At 40.3% G+C, this 20713-nt stretch overlaps 1 protein-coding gene across 1 annotated transcript in view; it reads right to left on the reverse strand.

Annotated features, from left to right (window-relative positions):
• Positions 1-20713, reverse strand: part of ODF2 (outer dense fiber of sperm tails 2) — a 1208318-nt gene that overhangs the window by 841986 nt on the left and 345619 nt on the right. The window contains exon 4 of the mRNA XM_044058138.1: positions 17915-17986. Within this exon, the coding sequence (XP_043914073.1) occupies positions 17915-17986 (72 nt within the window). The remainder of the gene's footprint in view (positions 1-17914; positions 17987-20713) is intronic.

Consider the following 20713-nt stretch of genomic DNA (forward strand, 5'->3'; position numbering starts at 1 on the left):
GTAGGCGGCTTTGGCGTGGTGTCGGTAGAGGCCGCGGACCTCGTGTGTCGGTCCTTATCTTTGCGTTTTTTAGACAAAACTGGAGTCGGAGTATCCGACGACATAATATAGTTAAATGTTTTTCCAAAATAATGCTGGGCGAACTCCGCCCGACGCTTAATGGTGCGTTTGTTGAATGTCGCACAAAAGCGACAGACCGAGACGTCATGGTCTGGGCCTAAACAAGGTATACAGAGGGAATGGAAATCCTTATGCGGTATTTGCTTCCTACATGAAATACAATTATTAACTTTGTCTGACATCGGTCTGAGGCAAGAAAAGTTTCCCCAACGGGGTACTTAGCTTTCAAGAAGACTTCAGTTTCAAAATTTTCGTAATTTCAGGAGCTGGCCGACCGGCACTTGCGAACTGCTTCTGCTTCGGGCACCGCGCGGCAAGAAAGACTGAAGAAAATGGCGTCGGCTAGTTCCTTTATACCCCTGTCGCACTGACGTCAGGGAAGAAGTAACGGCAACCGACGCCAGACCTAGACTTTGGAATTCGGCCAACCGAGGACCCGCCTGACGGCAGGAGAACCCATCTGTTATGACTGCAGCTGTATGCACGATGAACATCTCATCTGGGGAGAAACCTTCTTCAAGTCCTCGTCCAACATGGTCTCTGTAAGGGAGTTGGTTAGCTCCTTCACCAAATCTCTCTGCAAAGAGGTGAACTGCGCTAAATGCTTAAATGACCTCAGAGCAAAAGTAGCTTAGGCATAAGCACGCTTTCCATGTCTGTCCACCACCTGAGACTCTTCGTTTGGCAGATGGACAGTGGCGCTTTGTTCAGCCAGCTCCTTCTTTGTGGCTGCTGCAACAACAATAATGTCTACCGGAATACCTTTGCTCCAATATGGACGATTGGAAGGTGGGCTGAGAATCTTATCGGGGAACTTTGGGATAGGCTCAACCATGTCTGGTTTCTTCCAGGCCCAACAGAAGACTAAATTTATCAGGGCATCCGCTAAGGGAGACACCCAGGACATAGATAGGCCTGCCCCAAAAGCCTCCTGGAACACCAATTCCACAGAAAGAGGGTGTTGGAAGGACCAGCCACTTATACATCTAAGGAGTTCTAGGATATCTCCAAAGGAGGCATCATCAGGTGATGACCGGGTGTGATCCCTCTCCCTCAATGAAGTTACTGTCCTCGATCAGGGACTCCATAAGGGAGTCTATGTGCCTATTTTACACTTTTTCTTCTGAGGGACCTCCTCTTTGGTGTGTTTCAAAGAGGAATCGGAAGAAGGGGGACCCGCTAGTGGGAAGTGATCTGGAGGCTCCTCAGGGAAGGCTGACCTATGACGGGCATGATGAGCTCAGTGCTCAGATCCTCTGAAGGGTGGGGCAGACCCTGGGAGCGAGTAAACACTTCTCTAATCTTGGAGAAGGCCCTTTCTGCAGCCTGGAAGGCTGATGGACCAAAGGAAACCCTCTCCCTCTACCTCAGAGCTGACGTTACTGAAGGAGAGAGAGCAGAGTCAGCCATGGATCCGAGGCTTCCCAACAGAGCTGGACCTGAGCTGTCGAGGGACGAAGCTCTGAGGGAAAGCAATAGATTCAACAAAGTTAGTGCCAATAGCAACCACCAGAGTTGGTGTTAACATCTCGGATCCAGGATCCACTCTGATCCGAAAGGAAGGGAGCATGGCTGGTTAGGGATGCAGTAGGAGTCAAGGAAGGGAGCTTCAATTGATCCGGCCTTGACTCTCCCGAAATACCAGGGTCTTGTGTTTCTGAAACCAAAGGATAGAAAGGAAAAGGAGGCTGCAAAGTAGGAGATGGAGAACTCGCACAGCCTCGACGGGATGGAGATGGCAAGACCCCCCATCTGTATTCTGCACCCTGAAGAACTTCCGCATCTTCCTTTTCATACTGACCTCAGTGAGACTTCGGGAAGACTTGGAGGAGGATGCTGAGGAAGCATGCCTGGATTTAGTTAGTTTCTGAAAAACTTTACTAGAAGGGCTGGTGAGAATGGTTATATTTGGAAGGTTGGTAGTCCATTCCTTACTGCAGAATCCGAGGGTTTCAGATGCAAAGAAATTGTGGCTGTAGTAGGAGAATCAGAAACAAGGATTGGTTCCTGATCGAGATTCTGAGATAGGCTTTGATCCACTTGGGGCTGAAGCAATAAGATTCAAAGAAGGAGCTCTGACACTAGGATCCATAGCCAATGGATCTGAAAATTCTTTAGTATCCGACACTTTTCTGGTCCAACTCGGATCTGGAGCAGTCGGATCCGAGGGCCTGGATTTTTTCTGACTGGGCTGCGAAGACTCTCTTGAAGCAGCAGAAAGAGATCTTTTGAAGCCAGCATGCTCGGAGGGAGTTTGAATGCCTGATGAAGAAGATGACATAGGTAAAAGGCCTTTCAAAATTAATTTATTTTGGAAGTCGGCCAGGGCCCAAAGGTTAAATGCTGCACACACCAGACAGTCAGTATCTAAATGACCTTGTCCTAGGGAATAGACACACTTCTTGTGGACATCTGAATTTGAGATGTTATGCCCACAAGTGCATAGTCTGAATCCTGTAGGTTTGTCGACCATAGTAGGCCGAACCTAGTAGAAGAAAAAAAACTAAGAACCACAATAAAAACAACAATAAGATATTTTAGAGAATAACTTTAAGATACTAAAAAGTTTTTTTTGTTTTTTTTAAACAGTGAAAGTGCCATCGGCACAAAAGGAAGGGAAGTAAGAGATCTAACAGTCCCTAATGCCCCAAGGTCTAATGACCGGAATGAGAGGAAAAACAGAAAACTATATAACTATACTTATACATTTATCTCATAACAACATTCCTGTGACTCCAGAACCATGTCCATACTCTAAGAGTTGCAAACATGATCTGGGGAGCTACAGATGGTGTGATGTATTACAGGAAGAGGGAGAAGCTTGAGACTTGGAGCCTAAGTCTGGAAAAAGCAGCCAACTCAGATCTGATTTCAGATCAGAGATCCATCAGTGAGGAAGAATGAAAAGGACATCATCGGATATGATATTATGGCTTGCCAGGTTGGGAAAGACAGAGCAAGCTGTAGCGACAGGGGCTCCTGGGTTGGAGAGATAAGGGAGATCAAGTTTGCAGTCATAAACTGGCTGGTTTGTCAGGAAGGGAGGGAGGGTTTAAAACCCTTGCAATCCTGCAGAGATTTCTCCTGAAATCTCCTTTTGTTGCCTTTTTTTTTTTTACCCTTCTGGGATGGTTTTTGGTACTTGCATACAAAGGGACCAGCCTTAATGGGGTAGTTCCTCTGAAACTTTATGGCAGGAGAAAGGAAATTTTGCTTATAATCATGCATGACCTTGGCCGAAAGGTTTTAGAAAGTTACACAACAGCAGAGCCAAAAAGATGTTCCTTACTCAGAGGGGAATCCCGAAGCTTAGCTGTGACATCCTCTGGTAAAGGTTGAAGTCTAAGTCAGGAGAATCTACAAACAACCGACCCAGTAGCAGCTGCTTTAAAAGGAGGCATCAGAGCAGCATAACTGCTTTTAACAGAATAACCAACAACTTAAGAAACAGAGTTTAAGAAGAGACAAAGCAAAAGATTTAGTGTCTGAATCATCCAAATCTGAAAAAACATTGCCCAAATTACTCAAAATAAGCAAAATATCTGATAAGAGTTTGGTAATTGACAACCCTAAAAGACAGTGTGGCAGAAGTGTACACCTTTTTGCCATATTTATCAATTGCTATGCTATCCTTATCAGTGGGCAACACATTAGAGGAGGGAAGCAACTTAGTAGATTTTTCAATGGAAAGGGAGATAACAGCTGGATCTGAGGTGGGATTCTTACATAAGATTTTTTCTGCATCTGGCCCCTTATAAAATCAAGCAGGTTTCTTTGGGACAAGAGACAGACTCAGGATAAAAACAGGCTATAGAAAAGCCTCCAAAACAGGAGGTATGGCATAGGGTTTAAACATCTACATTTCTGAAAGAGTATAGTATCTTTTCTGAACATCAGATAACTGAGAACCTTCCAGTGAAAATGCTGCATCATTTTAACAATAGTTTCTTCAAAAGAACAAAAAAGGCATGCTTATTTTCAGAGGCATAAGGCAGTGGGGAACTGATATGGGAAGAATAAGCCAAAGAATCATCCCTGTTAAAGACTCAGAATACTCTTCCTCAAAAGAAGAGCCCTCTGCCTCTTGAGAGGAGTACGAGTAGCAGCAGGGAAAAATGAAGGATGCTTCAAGAGAAAAAATAACTTTCAAAAGCCCCCATGTAAAATCCTGCCATTCCTCAAGAGGATACCTAGACATCTGCAGGGAAACACTATGCTTAGGCATCTGCCTGCACAAAACATGGTGGCTCCAAGTTTTGATGTACCTCAATCAATGAACAGGGAACTTCTGATAGAATTAAGACAGAGGGAGCAGCTGAAGGATATGTACGGTCTAAGGACTAATCGAGAGACAAAACAGAAGCTTTCAAGTTGACTGAGCAGCAGAAGAATTGAGCTTTTATTTCCTAGGCTTATTTTTTAACACCAGCAAGACATCAGGACATGAAGACTCAGAGGCTATGTCACCTTGTTTAATCTCCTTAAGCTTTTAGTTTTCAAGCTAAAGTTTTAATGAAGAAAGATGATTTCATAGGATCTTAGGAACAAATACTGACAGACGGAACAGTCCTTACAGTTGTAATATACCCCCAAGCAAAAAAGACACTTCAAATGATGGCCTATGTGAGGAATTTGCCTCCCACAATTGCATCTTCCCCTTTTTGTTGACATATACAAAAAATATTAATGCCAAATATCTGAGAAGAGGAAGGTTCCACAAATGGGATACTTATCTTCCCAATTGCTAAGGACGAGAGACAAATCATACAGACCGATGTTGAAGTGATAGTTCAGTATTTGGCTGGCAGCAAGAAATTTCTGAGGTAAATTGTGCCCTTATCTCCCTTATGTACCTCCTGGCTCATTCAGGATGAAGTCATATGTCAAATGTACTGCATGACGGGAAGGCATCCAGAGTTTAGTATGCTGACATAGCATATAGCTATCCTTGGCAGGATATACCCCCTAGTAGCAGTGATCCAAGGAAGCACATCCATTTTCACAATCAGAAAGCAGGTCATATCTATTTATGTGACAATTATTTGGTTGTAAAGAATTTTCCTGAATGTATAGGCAGAATACAGATATAGGTCTATAGCCTTAAGGGGAGAAAGGTGTGGATTTTAGTACCAGTATTAACAATGCGTGATTGAACTGGAGTGTGACAACTGATTCAGCAATGGCTTTGTCATGTTATGACTGGATAAAGTTACAACTGGTCGAAACCTCATCCAGAAAAAAGCTCCCTCCTTGTACCACCAAGTTGAGGACTTTATCCTTTTCTCTCCTGTGCCCTCATGTGAGGGACTTCACTTTCCCATATAACACCCATTACTTAAATATGCACAAATCCCACAGTTGTACAAATGCAGAGAAAAGTGAAAAACAAATATTGTACTATGAATCACTGCCAGCGCTGTAAAAGAAACATCACTACAATAGATTCTATTTCAGAAACAGTAATCAGTGAGATGCAACCTCATTTACTTTATATGTGACCTCTTACAGGGGATCACACCAATGATAAAAGATGCAATGAATTTGTGTAAGAGTGGTTTTGAAATGAATGATGTTGCCATGTAGAGAAATGACAGTGTACGGCCTTAGGGTTATGGATGACCTTCCTATTTAGTTTTTCAAGGACATTCCTAACAGATCTAACAGTAATTGGCTGAAAACAGGTTATGGCTTGGAATGCAGGAGCACTGAATTTGTAGAAGTAATGGGGTTCCATCTGGTTGATGGAATAGTTACTGTTGTTTAATGTGGGAGGGCTTGAAGGCATGCACGTATTAGTAGAAAAGTGTATTCCACAAATTCTTGTTGCATGGAGTGGTTCATATAGCGAATACCATTGATTTGGTCTGCAGAATCTATGTAGGCAATGTCTTTTATGACTTCCTAAAACTGTGTAGGATTGTCAGAACATTATGATCACCGTTTATATATATATATATATATATATATATATATATATATATATATATATATATGTATATATATATATATGTATATTTAAGAAAATACAGATAAATATAGATACATACCTACACATACACACACTTGTAAAAATACAGAAACATGCACAGTTAGGTGGGGTATGAAAGCGCAACCCATCCCGCATCAGGGAATGCAAAGCCACCCTACAAATCACTTTGATCATGCTGGAGCAAGCTCAGAAATTCTCTGACTTATACGGTGAAGCTTAATTTTTCACTCAAACTTATCCCTCAGACTCCTGATGGAAACTACCTCATGAGCAAAAGAAAGTATTTTTTTTTTTTTATTAGTAAGATCTTCCCCTCTTGTTCTTACCAAAGAATGGCATAATTCACACCACCCCAACACACGCACACTAACCATAGACAGCTTTTTTAGGCAGTTAATCAGTTGTATGAAAGTATTGCAGTCATTGTTTCTGTGACCTTCCAATTCATCTATAACTTATGAAATGATAGGAATTAGCCTGAGCCCTGAATGGTAAACTGATCTCAAAAACTTCAAATCACCTTTTCATCATTCCACAAACACTAGGTCACCTTCTTAGCTGTCTGGACCCACTCTCTCTCTCTCCATGAATGACAATGCCCTAACCTGAAAACCCTTCTTCCAGAACAACTGCTGACTGGAAAAAAAAAAACAAAAAACAGTTTTCTCCAATTTAGGTCTGTCCTGCTGGCACACCTCTCAGCTTTCCAGAATCCTCAGAATGTTTAGATTTTTGCCGCTTATTTTTGATATGCAACTCAGGTGGTTGGTGTGACAGAGCAAGATGCAAAGGACAGGAAGAAATGGAAACAGATTATCCGCTGTGGCGACCCCTAACGGGAGCAGCCTAAAGAAGAAGAACAAGATCTCAAAACTTGTGGTTTTCTGGCAAATCATGGCAGTCACTAAATAATGACCATCATCTGAATGTCAGACTTCATAGCCTTCAAGAAATGCAAGCTAATGTAAAGCCCTGTTACTTTAGCAGGTTTCAAAGTTTATGAAAGCAATTTTGAAATTCTGTCCCTATTTTCCGGTCCTTTGTCCTCCCATTATTTTTGGATTTGTCACTAAGTCTTGTGTTAGGAAGTTGAGAGGTATGCCTAGTGGAACAGTATTTCTGCAAATGTAAGGCACTGATAAACACTGTTGCCCTTCCAGACTAAGCTCATATTTTTTCTCATCACAGAACATAAATGTAACTGCTTTAGTGATACTGGATAGGCACAATATAAAACAATATATACCTCATTTTGCTTACTGCACAATGTTATCTGCTCAAACTTGCCAAATGTGGAACCTGTGCAAAGACTTTGTATAAAACTAAGAATACTAGATTTTCTATGTAGCTGTTATAATGATTTTCTCTATGTGTAAATCAGTTTTTCTGTGCATATCCTTCATTGCTGGAGTGAGAGCCAAGGCTGGGACAGTAAAGGACAAGTGACCACTCTGCAATAAAAGGCAGAAAGAAAGAAAAAAAAGAAAAGACCGCCTTTCTAATGCATCAATACAGTAGAATGCAAGGATCTTAAAGGTATGGGAGTGTGACTGCGGCAGAAAGCATGGTATCCATGGATCCTACTGATACCCAGTAGATCAACCACTTTACAAAATAAAACTCATAGCTTCCTATTTCCAAGCCTTGATCCAGGATGGAGTCAAGCAATACAATGTTACCTTCATTTGGGTAAGATACAGAGTTAAAGCTACAACCCAAATGATCTGGGATCAAATAGTGACCAAGACACTAGAGTAGTTGACTTGGAAGAATAGGAATGAGGGGTTAACACCAACTCACTTTTTCTGGGGAGAGGGATGGAAGATTGCAAAACTACATGGGTAGCAGCTAGTGTCTTCTCTAACATCCTTGACCTGGTCCTTATCAATCTAGCTCGCATCTGTAGACTTCCAAGTGTCTCTACATCGCCGGATAAGTTTGAACACAGATTAGTTAACTATCTTCTCTGTCAGGCTTAATGGTACCAAATCCACCAAATGAGACCACCTTTAGGGAGTTTTCTATGGCAAACCTACTTCAACTTGTAGAAGACCTATGCAAAATTCCCATAATCCACAACAAAAGGGTGCATCTGAGAGGATTGTTACATTCACTTACAATTTTTATCAGCAACTAAACAGGTATACAGAAAAATCTGTACCTGCCCTCCTAAATATAATGGTAAATTAAGGAACAAACTTCTCTGGTAGAACTCCTATATTAAGGAGTAAACTTCTCTGGTAGAACTCCTATATTAAGGAGTAAACTTCTCTGGTAGAACTCCTATATTAAGAAACTATGTTATAAAAGGAAGAAAATGAAAAGCTGTAAGAAATCTCCACCCCTCTAATCTCAAGACCACACAAACATGACAGCAAGGAACCTAAGAGCACTATTAGGAATATAAAACAGAATTCAAACAAGTTTGCTACAGATACCAAATGAAACTACAACTCTTTCTTTAGATATATCAGGGAATTAAGGAGTTCTGCTCAACAATACACGGAATGCATCCATATCATCATACAATACAATCCTTAAGGATACAGTCAATATTTTAGCTGAGAAATGCAGTGCTAACGTTACCCTACCTGTTCATACTACTGTACCTATTATCCCTGAAAATTTAGTATACTCTAATCACAGTTAGAATCCTTGTCAAAGACTAAAAACGATGTTTCTGTGGGATCAGATAAACAGGCTGCATTTATGAAAAGCACCTTCTGAAACCCACGTAGTAGTTGATCCCTACAATCTGCTGCCTGTGCCACTTCATCCCCCCTGCCTTCTGTTTTTTTACTCTTTTAACACCTTTATTGAATTATCACTTAACACACAGGTAAACACACATTTACATAAAGGAAAACAAACCATACTGACATGTTACTTGCTTCAAACATTATGTATTAAACATATTTTTAGTATAACTATCATCAATCAAACATTACATAAATTGTTGAATTCCTGTCTTCCCTTAATTAAATCTCAAAATATTCTGCATGTATTGTTTTTCCTACTCTTTTCTAAAGATCTCACTTCCATTTTTTCTTATCTCTGTTACAGTTGGTTTAGACTTTGATTTCCATTTTCTAGTAACTGTTTTTCGGCAGCCACTAGAATTAAACTTAGCAAGGCCTTACTACTTCTAGGCAATTCAGATACTGTATATCACCTAAAAAAAAAAATAATTTCCTTAATTACAACCATTTGCTCACCTGATATTTCTGACAGAGCTTACTAGGTTGAATGCTTTCTCTGCATCAAGACCCACCAACAACACTGGAACTTTTATTACACTCTGCTTCCCTCTGGATCATCACTGTTTATTAATGTTATCAAATGTTTGCCTTCCCTCCACAAAACCACAATGATCCGTATCTATCAATTTTGGCAACATCTTTGTCATTGTTTTAGCTATTACATATATAAACAGTTTATAATCATAGCTTAAAATTGAAATGGGGATATATGAAGCTGGTCTGATGGGTCTTTACCATCTTTAGGGATTACAGCCACCACAGCTTTCTTCCAGGATGTTGGTGCTTCTCCTCATTTTAATGTACCATCAAACAAAACCTTCCAGATCTTTATCACTTTCTTCCCTCCTAACTTCCAAGCTACCACAGAAATTCCATCTATTCCTGGAGACTTTCCTGCAGATTGTATGCCACCAATTTTATCTCATTTTCTCCTATCTAAATTGTTAATTGTTCAGCTTTATCTAACTCTAACCTGGACATACTTAAATCTTCCATAAATATTTCCATTTGTGCTCTTTTTTCCAAATTTCTCTGATTTATATATATTTTCATAAAATTTCCAAAATATATCTAATATATCTACAAGACCTCTGGTTATTTATTTATTTAGTTTTTGTTATAGGCACCCTAAGTTTGGCAACAACCCCTTCTACTTTCTGTTGCCCAGGTCATAGTGCTAAAAGATTTTGTGGTCTGTAGTTATTGATAAACAGATGCTTAACAGCAATCTTTCTAAACTCATTTAGATTATCTATATACTCCCATATTTGCTCTGCAGCACTCTGCAGTTGTACCACTTTTCTGACAGATTCTTCTTATCCTGCAATACTTTAACCTTTGTCACAGCCCATCTAAGTAATTCATGTTACTTCTTATCCATATCTCTATTTCTACTTTTTAAAATCTCCACTTGCATTTTATTCTACTCACTAGCTATAACTTCTGAAGAAATGTCCATCTTCCCTAATAACTGGTGAATAATTTCCACTACCTATTCCTTAAATTCCTCTCTTTTTAACAGGAAGGTAGGAAAGTGTCAGTGTCTCATTTTTACTTCATTATGCTGCATTTTCTTAGTTGTTAATGGTGCATGATCTGAAATTGTTACTGCATGTGTGCTAAAACTTTCAATTAAATGCGTGTTCTTGTGTTCTGCCTAGTCTAGCTCAGTTATTTGTATATCAGGGTTCCTTCTGTCCTTGTTCAAAATGACATCTCCACCTCATAAGAGCATGATCGTATGTCCCAATGTTATATCTAGCCCCACCTCCTCTAGTATTGAGAATAGCTCTATTTCCTCTAGCTTCTGGTCATATTTTTTCTCTCTACCCCCAAGAACATTCTTGTAGTTTTCCTTGGGATTCAGTACAGCAGTCTGATGATATTTTCCTTATATGGCCTTCAGAACTACACACAGTGCTCAAGCTGTGGTCTGACCAAGGTCCTGTTGAATGAAAACATTGCTTCTTTGCGTCTGGAATCTACCCATATGAGGATACACCCAACACTATTTACTGCTGCTGCTCTCTCACTTTAATCCTGGTGGTCCAGTCCAAACAGGAACCCCCCCCCCCGATACTTCTCCTTACCTGTTGCAATTAGCTGCATTCCCCTAACTGATATTGTACATCAGAAAAGTTGTGACTTAAGTGCACTGCTTTACATTTGTTTGCAGTGAACCTCAACTGCTACATTTCTGCCACTATATCCAGCCTTTCCAACTCCTTTGCTAGACTCTTTCCTTCATCCTCCTCCTCAAGTTTCTTAATAGGCCATTCTAAGCCCAACCAAATTCGTTCAAAGGTAAGAATCAAACACTGTACCTTGGGTCTCTGAGTCAAACACCTTAACCATTTACCAAGCCACAATCTTTTTTAAGCTTAACTAATTTCCATTTCAAAGGTGTGAATTATACCCTGCTCCTTCTGTCTGTAAGGTAAACAGCGTAACCATTATACCAACCTTAATCCTTCATTGCTGCACCTATCTTTATTTCATCAGCAAATGACTAATACTGCTGTCTGTTCCCCTCATACATGTCTAACAAAAGCAACACGTGGACACTCTGAAGACATGCTTTTCTGAAATGAAAGTGGGAACACTGGAGTCATACATCAGGATGGACATCCATACTGCAGCAATGTCACAAAAGAACTAGAGGCTCAAGGAATAGACAGGCTCTTCTAGTCAGCACGAGCTACCAAGAAAAAATAAATGCAGAATTATGACTAACAAGAGAGGATGCACATAATCATTGACATACCAAGGAAGGCTCCCTTCTAAGGACCTGAAACAGTAAGACCATGTGGATAAAGGTTATGACCAAAACCTTGTGAGCTTCAATGTCATTGAGAATGCTGGTTTGAACTGCTAACAGGTAATGTATGCCCTACTAATTATTAAATTTTTACCAGCAGCTTCTGTTCTAGATTTGACTAAAAACTTTACCACTGCAGGTCTTTCACACAGGACTCCTCTATACCTTTCTTTTTGCCTATACTCTTATATTAATCCCTGATAGAAAGAAAGCAATCTCTTACCTGTAGTCCTAATTTCTCCTTGGCCTCATCCCACTCTATTACCTTTCCCTCCTCTAGTTATTTGCCCCTAATACTTTGGTTCCTTTGCCATCTTTCACCAGTAAATTCCATCCCCATTCATCATCAGCCCCCTTTTTTCCCATTTTTCTACATGGGGTCAGGGTATCGTGTTAACTGTCTCCAGCTCTCTCGATTCACTGCCACATTCCTGCCTTCTTCAGCACTCATGCCCGACTGTCACAGATCTTCTTTCACACAATCCATCCACCTCTTTGCTGGACTTCCTCGCTTCCTCTTACCTTCTTCCTGTCTGTTCCAAATCTTCCTCACCAGATTGTCTTCTGCTTTTCTGCATGTGCCCAAACCATCATAATCTGTTCTCCTTGATGTTTTCTGCAAGTTACTTTGGCTTTTGCTCTTATGTCCTCATTTCTTCACTTGTCCCACAGTGTGTATCCTACCACCTTTCTCAGGCACTTCATTTCCAATCACCTCTAGCTTTTCATCTACTCTGCCTTTACTCCCCAGGTTTCTGTACCATACAGTAGTACTGGTCGCACCACTGTTTTATATACCTTACTTTTCAACTTCTTTGGCATTCTTCTGTCATAGACTATACCTGATACTCTATGCCAGTTGTCTGCAGCCTCTCTGATTCTAGCTTTGACCTCTTCATTCAGGCTATCTTCTCCTCAACTACTCCTCCCAGATACTTGAAGCTGTTTACCTGTTCCACTATCTTCCCTTCTATCTCTATTCTCAGCTTCTTCTGATTTCCCCAATTTGCTGCCATTACCACCATCTTATCTGTGAGTTTCATCAAATGTGCCTTCAGATTTGCATTCCATTCTCCTATCCTTTGCTGAAGTTCTAACTCAGAGTCTGCCTGTGCTGCCACATTGTCTGCATACAGCAGCTTTTTTGATCTGTCCCCTCCAGCCTGTTTGCTAATGTAGTCCATCACCAGTACGAACAGCAGTGGGCTCAGAGCTGAACCCTGATGTACACCCACTCCCACTGGGAACCCCTCTGTGAGGCCTTGCACTGTTCGTACTTGAGTCATTGGGTCCTTGTACATAGCCTGCACTAATTCTACCAATGTTTCTGGGACTTCAAACCACCGCAATACTGCCCACATCAGCTTTCTGCTTGTCATATGCTTTCTCCAAGTCTAGGAATGCCCAGTTGGACACTCTTCTCATCTCTAGCTTCTTCTCAAGTGTCTGTCTCAATGCAAACATCGGGTCAGTTGTGCTGCATCCTAACCTGAATCCAAACTGCTCATCTCCCATCTTACATTCTACTACTCTGTGTATCCATTTATCAATCACCCTCTCTGGAACTTTCATGCACTGTGATAGGAGTTTGATGCCTATGTACTGCCCACAGTTGTGGATGTTTCTTTGTTCTTGTACACAGGCACTTTATTCTCCAGTCATCTGAGATACGCCTTTCTCTCCACACTGCTATTAGTACCCTCAGGAGCCATTTCTCTCCCATCTCACCCAGCATCTTTATTATATTTGCTGTGACCTCATCTGAGCCTGCTGCTTTCCCTGACTTCATCTTCCTTACTGTTGTTCTTACTTCTTCTAGGGTGGGCTCCTCCTCTTCTCTCATCGGAGACAGTTTCTGGGGAAGTACAGCTTCTGTGGGGTTTTCTTCATTCAGAAGTTGCTGGAAATACTCCTTCCATCTTCCTTTGATATGCTCTGGGCTGGTGAGCAGGTTGTTGCTGGCATCCCTTAGGAAGGGTGTCTGACTATCTTCTTTATCTTTCTGTCTTTGCCCTGCAACCTGATATAGTTTCTTTGTGCCCCTTACTGAGTCACTTTCCAGAAGTTGCTACAGTGCCTCTGATGCCCTATTCTTTGCTGCTGCAACTTCTTTCTTAGCTTCTTTGTTAGCCAACCAGTAGTCCTTCCTAGCCTGGTCAGTCTTTTCTGTCTCTCACTTCTTCCTGCACTCCTTTTTTCTTTTGATGACTTCCTCGACTTCTGCATTCCACCACCAGCTTTCCTTATGTACCTTATTTCCATACCCGGTTCGGCCACATATATTTTCTGTATCCTAACACATGCTGTTTTTAGGTGTTGCCATTCTTCTTCATCTCTGCCTATTTCCTCCTCTTCTTGGGGTGCTAGAGCCCTGAATAATTCCTTGAACTGTTGTACTTTCTCTCCAGTCAACCTGGTCTCTGTTGATCTTAGAGCCTTCTCTGACCACTGTTTGCAGCTGATTGGGGCAACTAGTGGTTTATGCTGTGGGCCAACTGTTTCACTGGGGATGACTTTGCAATCACGGATTCTGCCCCAGTGCCTTTTCCTTACAAGGAGGAAGTCTACTTGAGTTGCATGTTGACTACTCTTGTATGTGATCTTTTGACTCTCTCTCTTTCTGAACCATGTGTTGGCTACTATCAAGCTATTTGCCAGACAGAAGTCTAGAATGGCTTTGCCTTCTTTATTCCTGTTGGACCCAGGCAGTCCTCATATCCTGTTCTGTCTGTCCCGATATGTGCATTCAAGTCACCCATTATCAACACCAGTTCATGTTGTCCTGCTTTATCTAGTAGGTCTTGCAACTGCTGTCTGAATGCACTCTTTTCCTCACTATCACAACCCTGCTGTGGGGCATAGGCTGAGATTATGAATACTGCCCTATCATTACACTGGAGTCTAACTGCCATGAGTCTGTTATTAATTCTGATGATATCCCTTACTGCCTTCTGAAGCCTCTCTCTCTCACCACAATTCCTACACCATTTCTAGTCTGCCCTCCTCCTGAGTAGTAGACTCTGTATCCCAAGCCAAGTGGCTTTGCTGCACTGTCCTTCCATCTTATCTCCTGGATACATAGGATGCCCAGCTTCCTCCGTATCATCATGATATCCACTTCCAAGCTGCATCCTGTCAGTGAACCTACATTAAGCATAGCAATTCTCAGTTCATGTTTGGTAGGTTGGTTTTACGTCCAGCTTTCACTCAACAGAGCTATCCCAGGTAACCCAGGCTGGGCAACTAGACACCGGTCAGTCAGTAGCTTATTGACCCAGGGCTGCTGGGCTTTATGGTGGGCACATACTGGCCAACAGGGGCACATATACCCCTCCCACCATTAGCATGGGTCCCTGGCATGGGTCAGAGAGTAGGCCGGGTCTTCACCTCACTTATCACCGGTAACTACCCATGCCCATTTTTGGAGACATTAGTCAACAAGGCCCAATCACCTAGAGCCATATTTTACACCGCTGAGTGGCTAGCCCTGCCATGGCATGCAGTCTGTGATCCATGTTTTCCTATCTTGAGAATACTGTGCACCACAGTAGATGCCCAAAGCGGTTGGTCTGTACAACTATTCCCCCTATAAGGCACCATGTAGAGTATATGCTGCTACCCACAGTTCCATTCATTGTTGAGTTTGAAATGGAAAAACTCAGCATGTTTTTTTTTTTTTTTTGTACATGGGAGAAACTCCATGGAGACACAGGGAGAACATGCAAACTCCAAACAGGCATTGGTCAAAGGTCAGGATTGAACCTTGTGCATGGGAGGTGAAGACCTTAACCACTAAACCATGAACGTCATTCATCCCAGATTCCATCCCCATTGCCTTAACTTAACTACTCTTTGGCAACTTAGCTGACACTGTCATTAGGGCAAGCCCCTGTTATGTCTAAGGGCCTTCCTTGATCTGTGAGGAACCCTCTTTGTTGAACGCTGACTTAGCCTAAAAAACGAGGTAGAAGGAGACCACAAAAAAAAGGAATATCCCCTTCAGAGGAGAAAAAAGGAAATAACAAGGTTCAATCTGTTTTTCAAAATGACAGCTCAAGGTAGTGGAACAGATATATTGCTTTGACTTCAAATTGCTGAGAAAAAGGCACTGCAAACAATACCAAAGTGACACTGATATGGCATCAAACAGCAGATATCCATCCTGACAGGAATCACTGAAGAAGCAAAACTGCTCACAAATGTTGGCACTAATGCAGATAAGGACTTGAACCCAAAGTCTCACAAGTTCTGCTTGTTGTGGGAAGAGTAGGGGTGGCTCTTGTCTTGTTTTCTAGGGTTACTACTGCTGTTGTAGGTCAATGCTTAATCACTTCTATATTGCAAATTCTTTGTTCTAAGACTCTGAACTAGTCAAAAGGCTGTGCTGAGGGAGATTCATCCTTTCAACTGCATTAATTTTCATCACAACAGAAAATGACTCCCAATATAGCTCATCTCCTCTTGGTGACAGGATTACATTTTCTGCATAAAGAAATGCAAGGCATTGTGCTATCATCCTAGACAAGTCAGGAACTTGGATGTACTGCCTTGCAGATGAATCCGCTGGCCACACACAAGCACTTATTAAGAAGTGTTTGGGTGATGAAGAGGAATTCAGTTATGACATAAGGCATCCCGAATAAGGCAACATTAAGGTGGAATACAAAGAAAATAGGACAAAAGATACACGTTTATATATATTTATTTAACATCTGTTTGCCAGGTAGGAGGTTTGGACAAGTGACCCTTTTCAGCTATGACTCCCTCCTCCAAATGTCTGGTACTGAGACATAAATTACTCCCTTCTTAACAACAACACTGGTTCTATAATTTTCATTGCTACTACAATGAATACAGAAAGAGCAACTTGTGGTGGCATAGTGAGGTGGAATTAGGAGCCATTATACCCTATGGGACATAGTGCAACCCATATCTCAATTACCTGCAATCATCTCCTGCAAGCGATATGCTTAAGGTGGTTACAGGCAAGTTTTCACCAATGCTTAGCCTAAGGCAGCACCAGGTTCAGGCTAAGGCACAAACACATAAGAATGCAACAGCATAGCCTCCAAGCTCTACCAGAAAAAGCTGCCCACACCGTTAGCTGCAACACTCCAGATCCCAGCAGTGGTGGGAAGGCACTAAAGAACATGTGAAAGGTGCAGCCTTATTTACAGACCACCATTAAGTGGTTGACTAAGGTCACACCACCTACTGGAAATCTGGAGACTGTGGCAGGAAGACTCCTATATTCAGTCTCCTGAAAAGGCAAGAAGTAAGAGTACAAGTGCTGCTGTAACACTTGAAAATAGTTGCAGAAGCTCATTGTTACAAGAATGGTGAAATGCAGGATCATGGGTCCTAGAATATAATCATCAATCTTGGAATATAATTAAAGGAATTTTCGGACTGTTGACAGCCACAGTATAAAGATTTCTTTCAAAGATTAAAATTATTCATTCATTCATTCTCCGATTACCAGTTTAGTCCAATTTAGGGCTGCAGGAATGCTAAAGTTAATCCTGGCACTCAGTAGGTGCAAGGCAGAGAAACTAGTCTATCACTGGACACATAAATGCATGTGTGCACATATCCTCCCACCCCCAAAATACTTATGAGTAATGTGGAGGACCACCATTTCACCTACAGCATGTCTTTGGGAACTAACTGCAAAACCCAATGAAAACAGGGAGGAGAAGGCAGGTACTGAAGTGGTGAACAAAGTACTGTAAAGTAACAACAATAAGTGTTGCACTGTGCTATCCTTAACATAATCATTTCCTTTGAAAGATGCCAGAGGGATGCAAATACAAAGGGCAAAAAAGACTCTTGGAAAGAATGGCAGAATCTTGGGACTGTTAGCGACCACTGAAGAACTTTCAAACATTCAAAAGTTTTCTGTTTACAAACACAGTAAATAGTATGCTAGGCTTTGAGATGGAAAAATAATAAATATTTACATTCAGTAATGTTCGTTATCTGAGTAACTCATCCAGTTAGCTGAAAGTGTACTTTTTACTAATGCTACAACAGTGCCAATAATTCTTCAGTTCAAATAAAATATGAAAATATAAAAAAGTTTTCATATGGAATGTCAAAATTAATCATACATTAAAAATTATTCAGAGGGGACTCTGTTCAAAATTTCATACTCTTCATACAACTGGAAACCCATTAATGTAAAAGAAAATTAATAAATATATGCTTGTAATTTGAAAAACATCTTACCTTTTCTGTCTGCACCTGAATAAGAAGCTGATCCACTTCTTTTTCCATGTCTTGCATTTTAACCTGCAAACGCTTTAAAAAAGTATAAGACTGAATAAATGCTACTGAGCCAAAGAAATGCAAAACATATACATTTCTTCATATTTTTAAAGCATTAGCATGGACTAACAAAATCCAACAAAAGTTGTCAAAAATACTTAAAATTGTTTTCAGTTACACAGACATTTAGGCACTATGTCCCAACATGACTTGGGTTTAACCACTGAAGCATGAGCTGGGGGAATCCATTCAGGGATCTATAAGACTAAGTGGATGAGGTTAAACTTAAACTTCCTCCCTCCCTCTGGGATAGGAAAGCTCTCAGCTGAAGGAAGGTCCTACTCCACTGCACAGGATCTCAGGGGTGAGTCTAGCCAATAAATGCATGCACACACCAGCAAAAGGACGGAAACATGTACTTGCAGCAGCTTAGCATAACCAATCACTGCACTGCACCTACAAGCCAATGAGCAGATGGTTGCTAGGATAAAATTAGAAATAAAAAATTTCCTAACTAGGGAATCCTAAGCGGAACACCTGCAATGGTTGAGTTGAATCTAGAACAGAAGCTGCTCACCTATAATATGTGGAATATTACACCTCTAGCAGCCTACACTTTTTGTATTCCAGAGAATTTTCTGAAAAATAAACTTAAAAAGCGTAAAACAAACAAATGTAAATAATTTGTGAAGAATAAAAGCTAATAAAACTGTACAAATAGCAATGTGATCAGTAAGGGGTATTCTTTATAGTGATTATACGCAGTGCATTCATAGTCTTTTCCAGAAATACTGTAATATATTGTAATGCACACAAATCTCAAATTATTTTTCTAAACTTTTACATGTTCATATGTTGAAAACTATACAGCCTAGATAGCTATTGTTAGAGCATTTTTGTTAAACTTTCACATGACCACAAGAAATTCCTCTATAAGTGCATGTTTATTGAGATATTTACAGAATTATTAGCAAAACAAACAATACTGCCACCAATCTCAGATGTGCAACTTACAGTGCAAATAATCAAAGAGTTTTCTTAATGTCATGCAACAGTTTGTAAGTCGCTTGTTTTTTGAAGTATTAAGTACATATGGAAATGTTTAATTTCTTAACTACTAGCAAACGATTATCATTCTTCTAGTATAGTGTGATATAAACCAGAATTGATAGTGAATTGTCCTGTCTCCTTCACTGGTGTTTCACACCATTCACCTCAATAACATGCAACCCTCTCAGTTATGAAAATATGAACATAAATCTGAAAATATGAATAAGTGGCAAACAAAGATTAATCCACTGCAAGAACATCCTAGACTAACCATCTCAGTGTTATTTTTTAATAACTCTTTGTCCTTTCTAATACTGCCTGTTATTAGCTGGTAAGTCACTTATTTAAAGAAGCCAGACTGAAAATAAAGTTCAGGCCACCAAAAGGTGGTATGGATGTGAATTGGAAGCATATAAAAAAGGAATTTTAGGTGGAATGAGTTAAAAAGAATAATTAATACGGCATAAAAAATATAACACAATAACTATAGAAATCAATCAGAGGTCATCAGAAAAGACTGATAAGAGAGATTAGATAAGCAATTCACAGAGAAACTTCCAAATATGCAATGAAGTCTAGAAGGTTGAGGATTTTTGCCTGGAAGTGTTTGCATAGGTACCTTTATACTCTAAGCAGACTCGAAATAATTTTTCTCCAGGTAGACGGCAAATGTTGGTTAGACTATAGATGTTAGGGATTTGTACATGTCCATCCCTCAGGAAAAGGGTATTGATTATGTTATTCGATTCTTGAATAATGAAAGGCGCCCGTGACAGTGAGATCAGGTTAGTCAACATTCTACTGGATATTGTTTTAACAAACAATTATTTTATGTTTGATGATCAACTATATTTACAAAAAATAGGGGTGGCAATGTGGTCTCCATGTGAGGCCAGCTTTGCCAACTCAGTGATGGCCCTTTGGGAAAGAGTACATCCTTTCACAAACTCACTTAACAGGCAAATTCTTCCTGTACACACATTTTCTAGATGACATTCTTATTTTAGTTAAGGGGAGGTTAGATGAAGCGAAGAAGTTTGTGGAATACTTAAACCAAACTACTTCATTTTTTAGATTCACATATACATTTAACACAGAGGCCATAGCATACTTAGATATTAAAGTCTTTAAAGATTTAACCCAGAAGAGACTAGCAGCCAGGATTCACAGGAAAGATACATTTTCTAATACGTATTTACACTTCAGTAGTTCCCATCCTTTCCACGAGAAGAAATCTGTAATAAAAAGGACAGTTAGTCCGAGCAGCGAGGATGGTAACTATTGATAGTGAATTTAAAGTAGAATGTAATAAGATAGCTGAAATGTTCTTTGCTAGAGGTTACCCGAGAGAACTTATTAACGAAATTATGGAAGAAGTGATGTTTAAAGGATCTAACGGATTTTACATACCATTATTACAAGGTACTTTTTCACCATGTAACAAGATAAACAGTATTAAAAGGTTAATAGGACACCTTTGTCACTTATTTTAACTTACAGTCCCGAAAGTGGCCATATTGTCTCTCTTAAAAAGAACTGGAACTTTTTAAGTAACAACTTGGAATTACGTACCTTGTTGGGTTCATGCCCCTCTTTCACTTTAAAGAGAGGCATGAATTTGAAAATTTTCATAGAAATGAAACATAAGGTTATTAAGAATCCTGGGATGAGTAAATGTGAATCTTGTAATTTTTGTAAACACAAGTATAG

The sequence above is a fragment of the Protopterus annectens genome, chromosome 16.part0 (genome assembly GCF_019279795.1).
Source record: "Protopterus annectens isolate FY-2018-M chromosome 16.part0, PAN1.0, whole genome shotgun sequence".
Classification (NCBI taxonomy): domain Eukaryota; kingdom Metazoa; phylum Chordata; order Ceratodontiformes; family Protopteridae; genus Protopterus; species Protopterus annectens.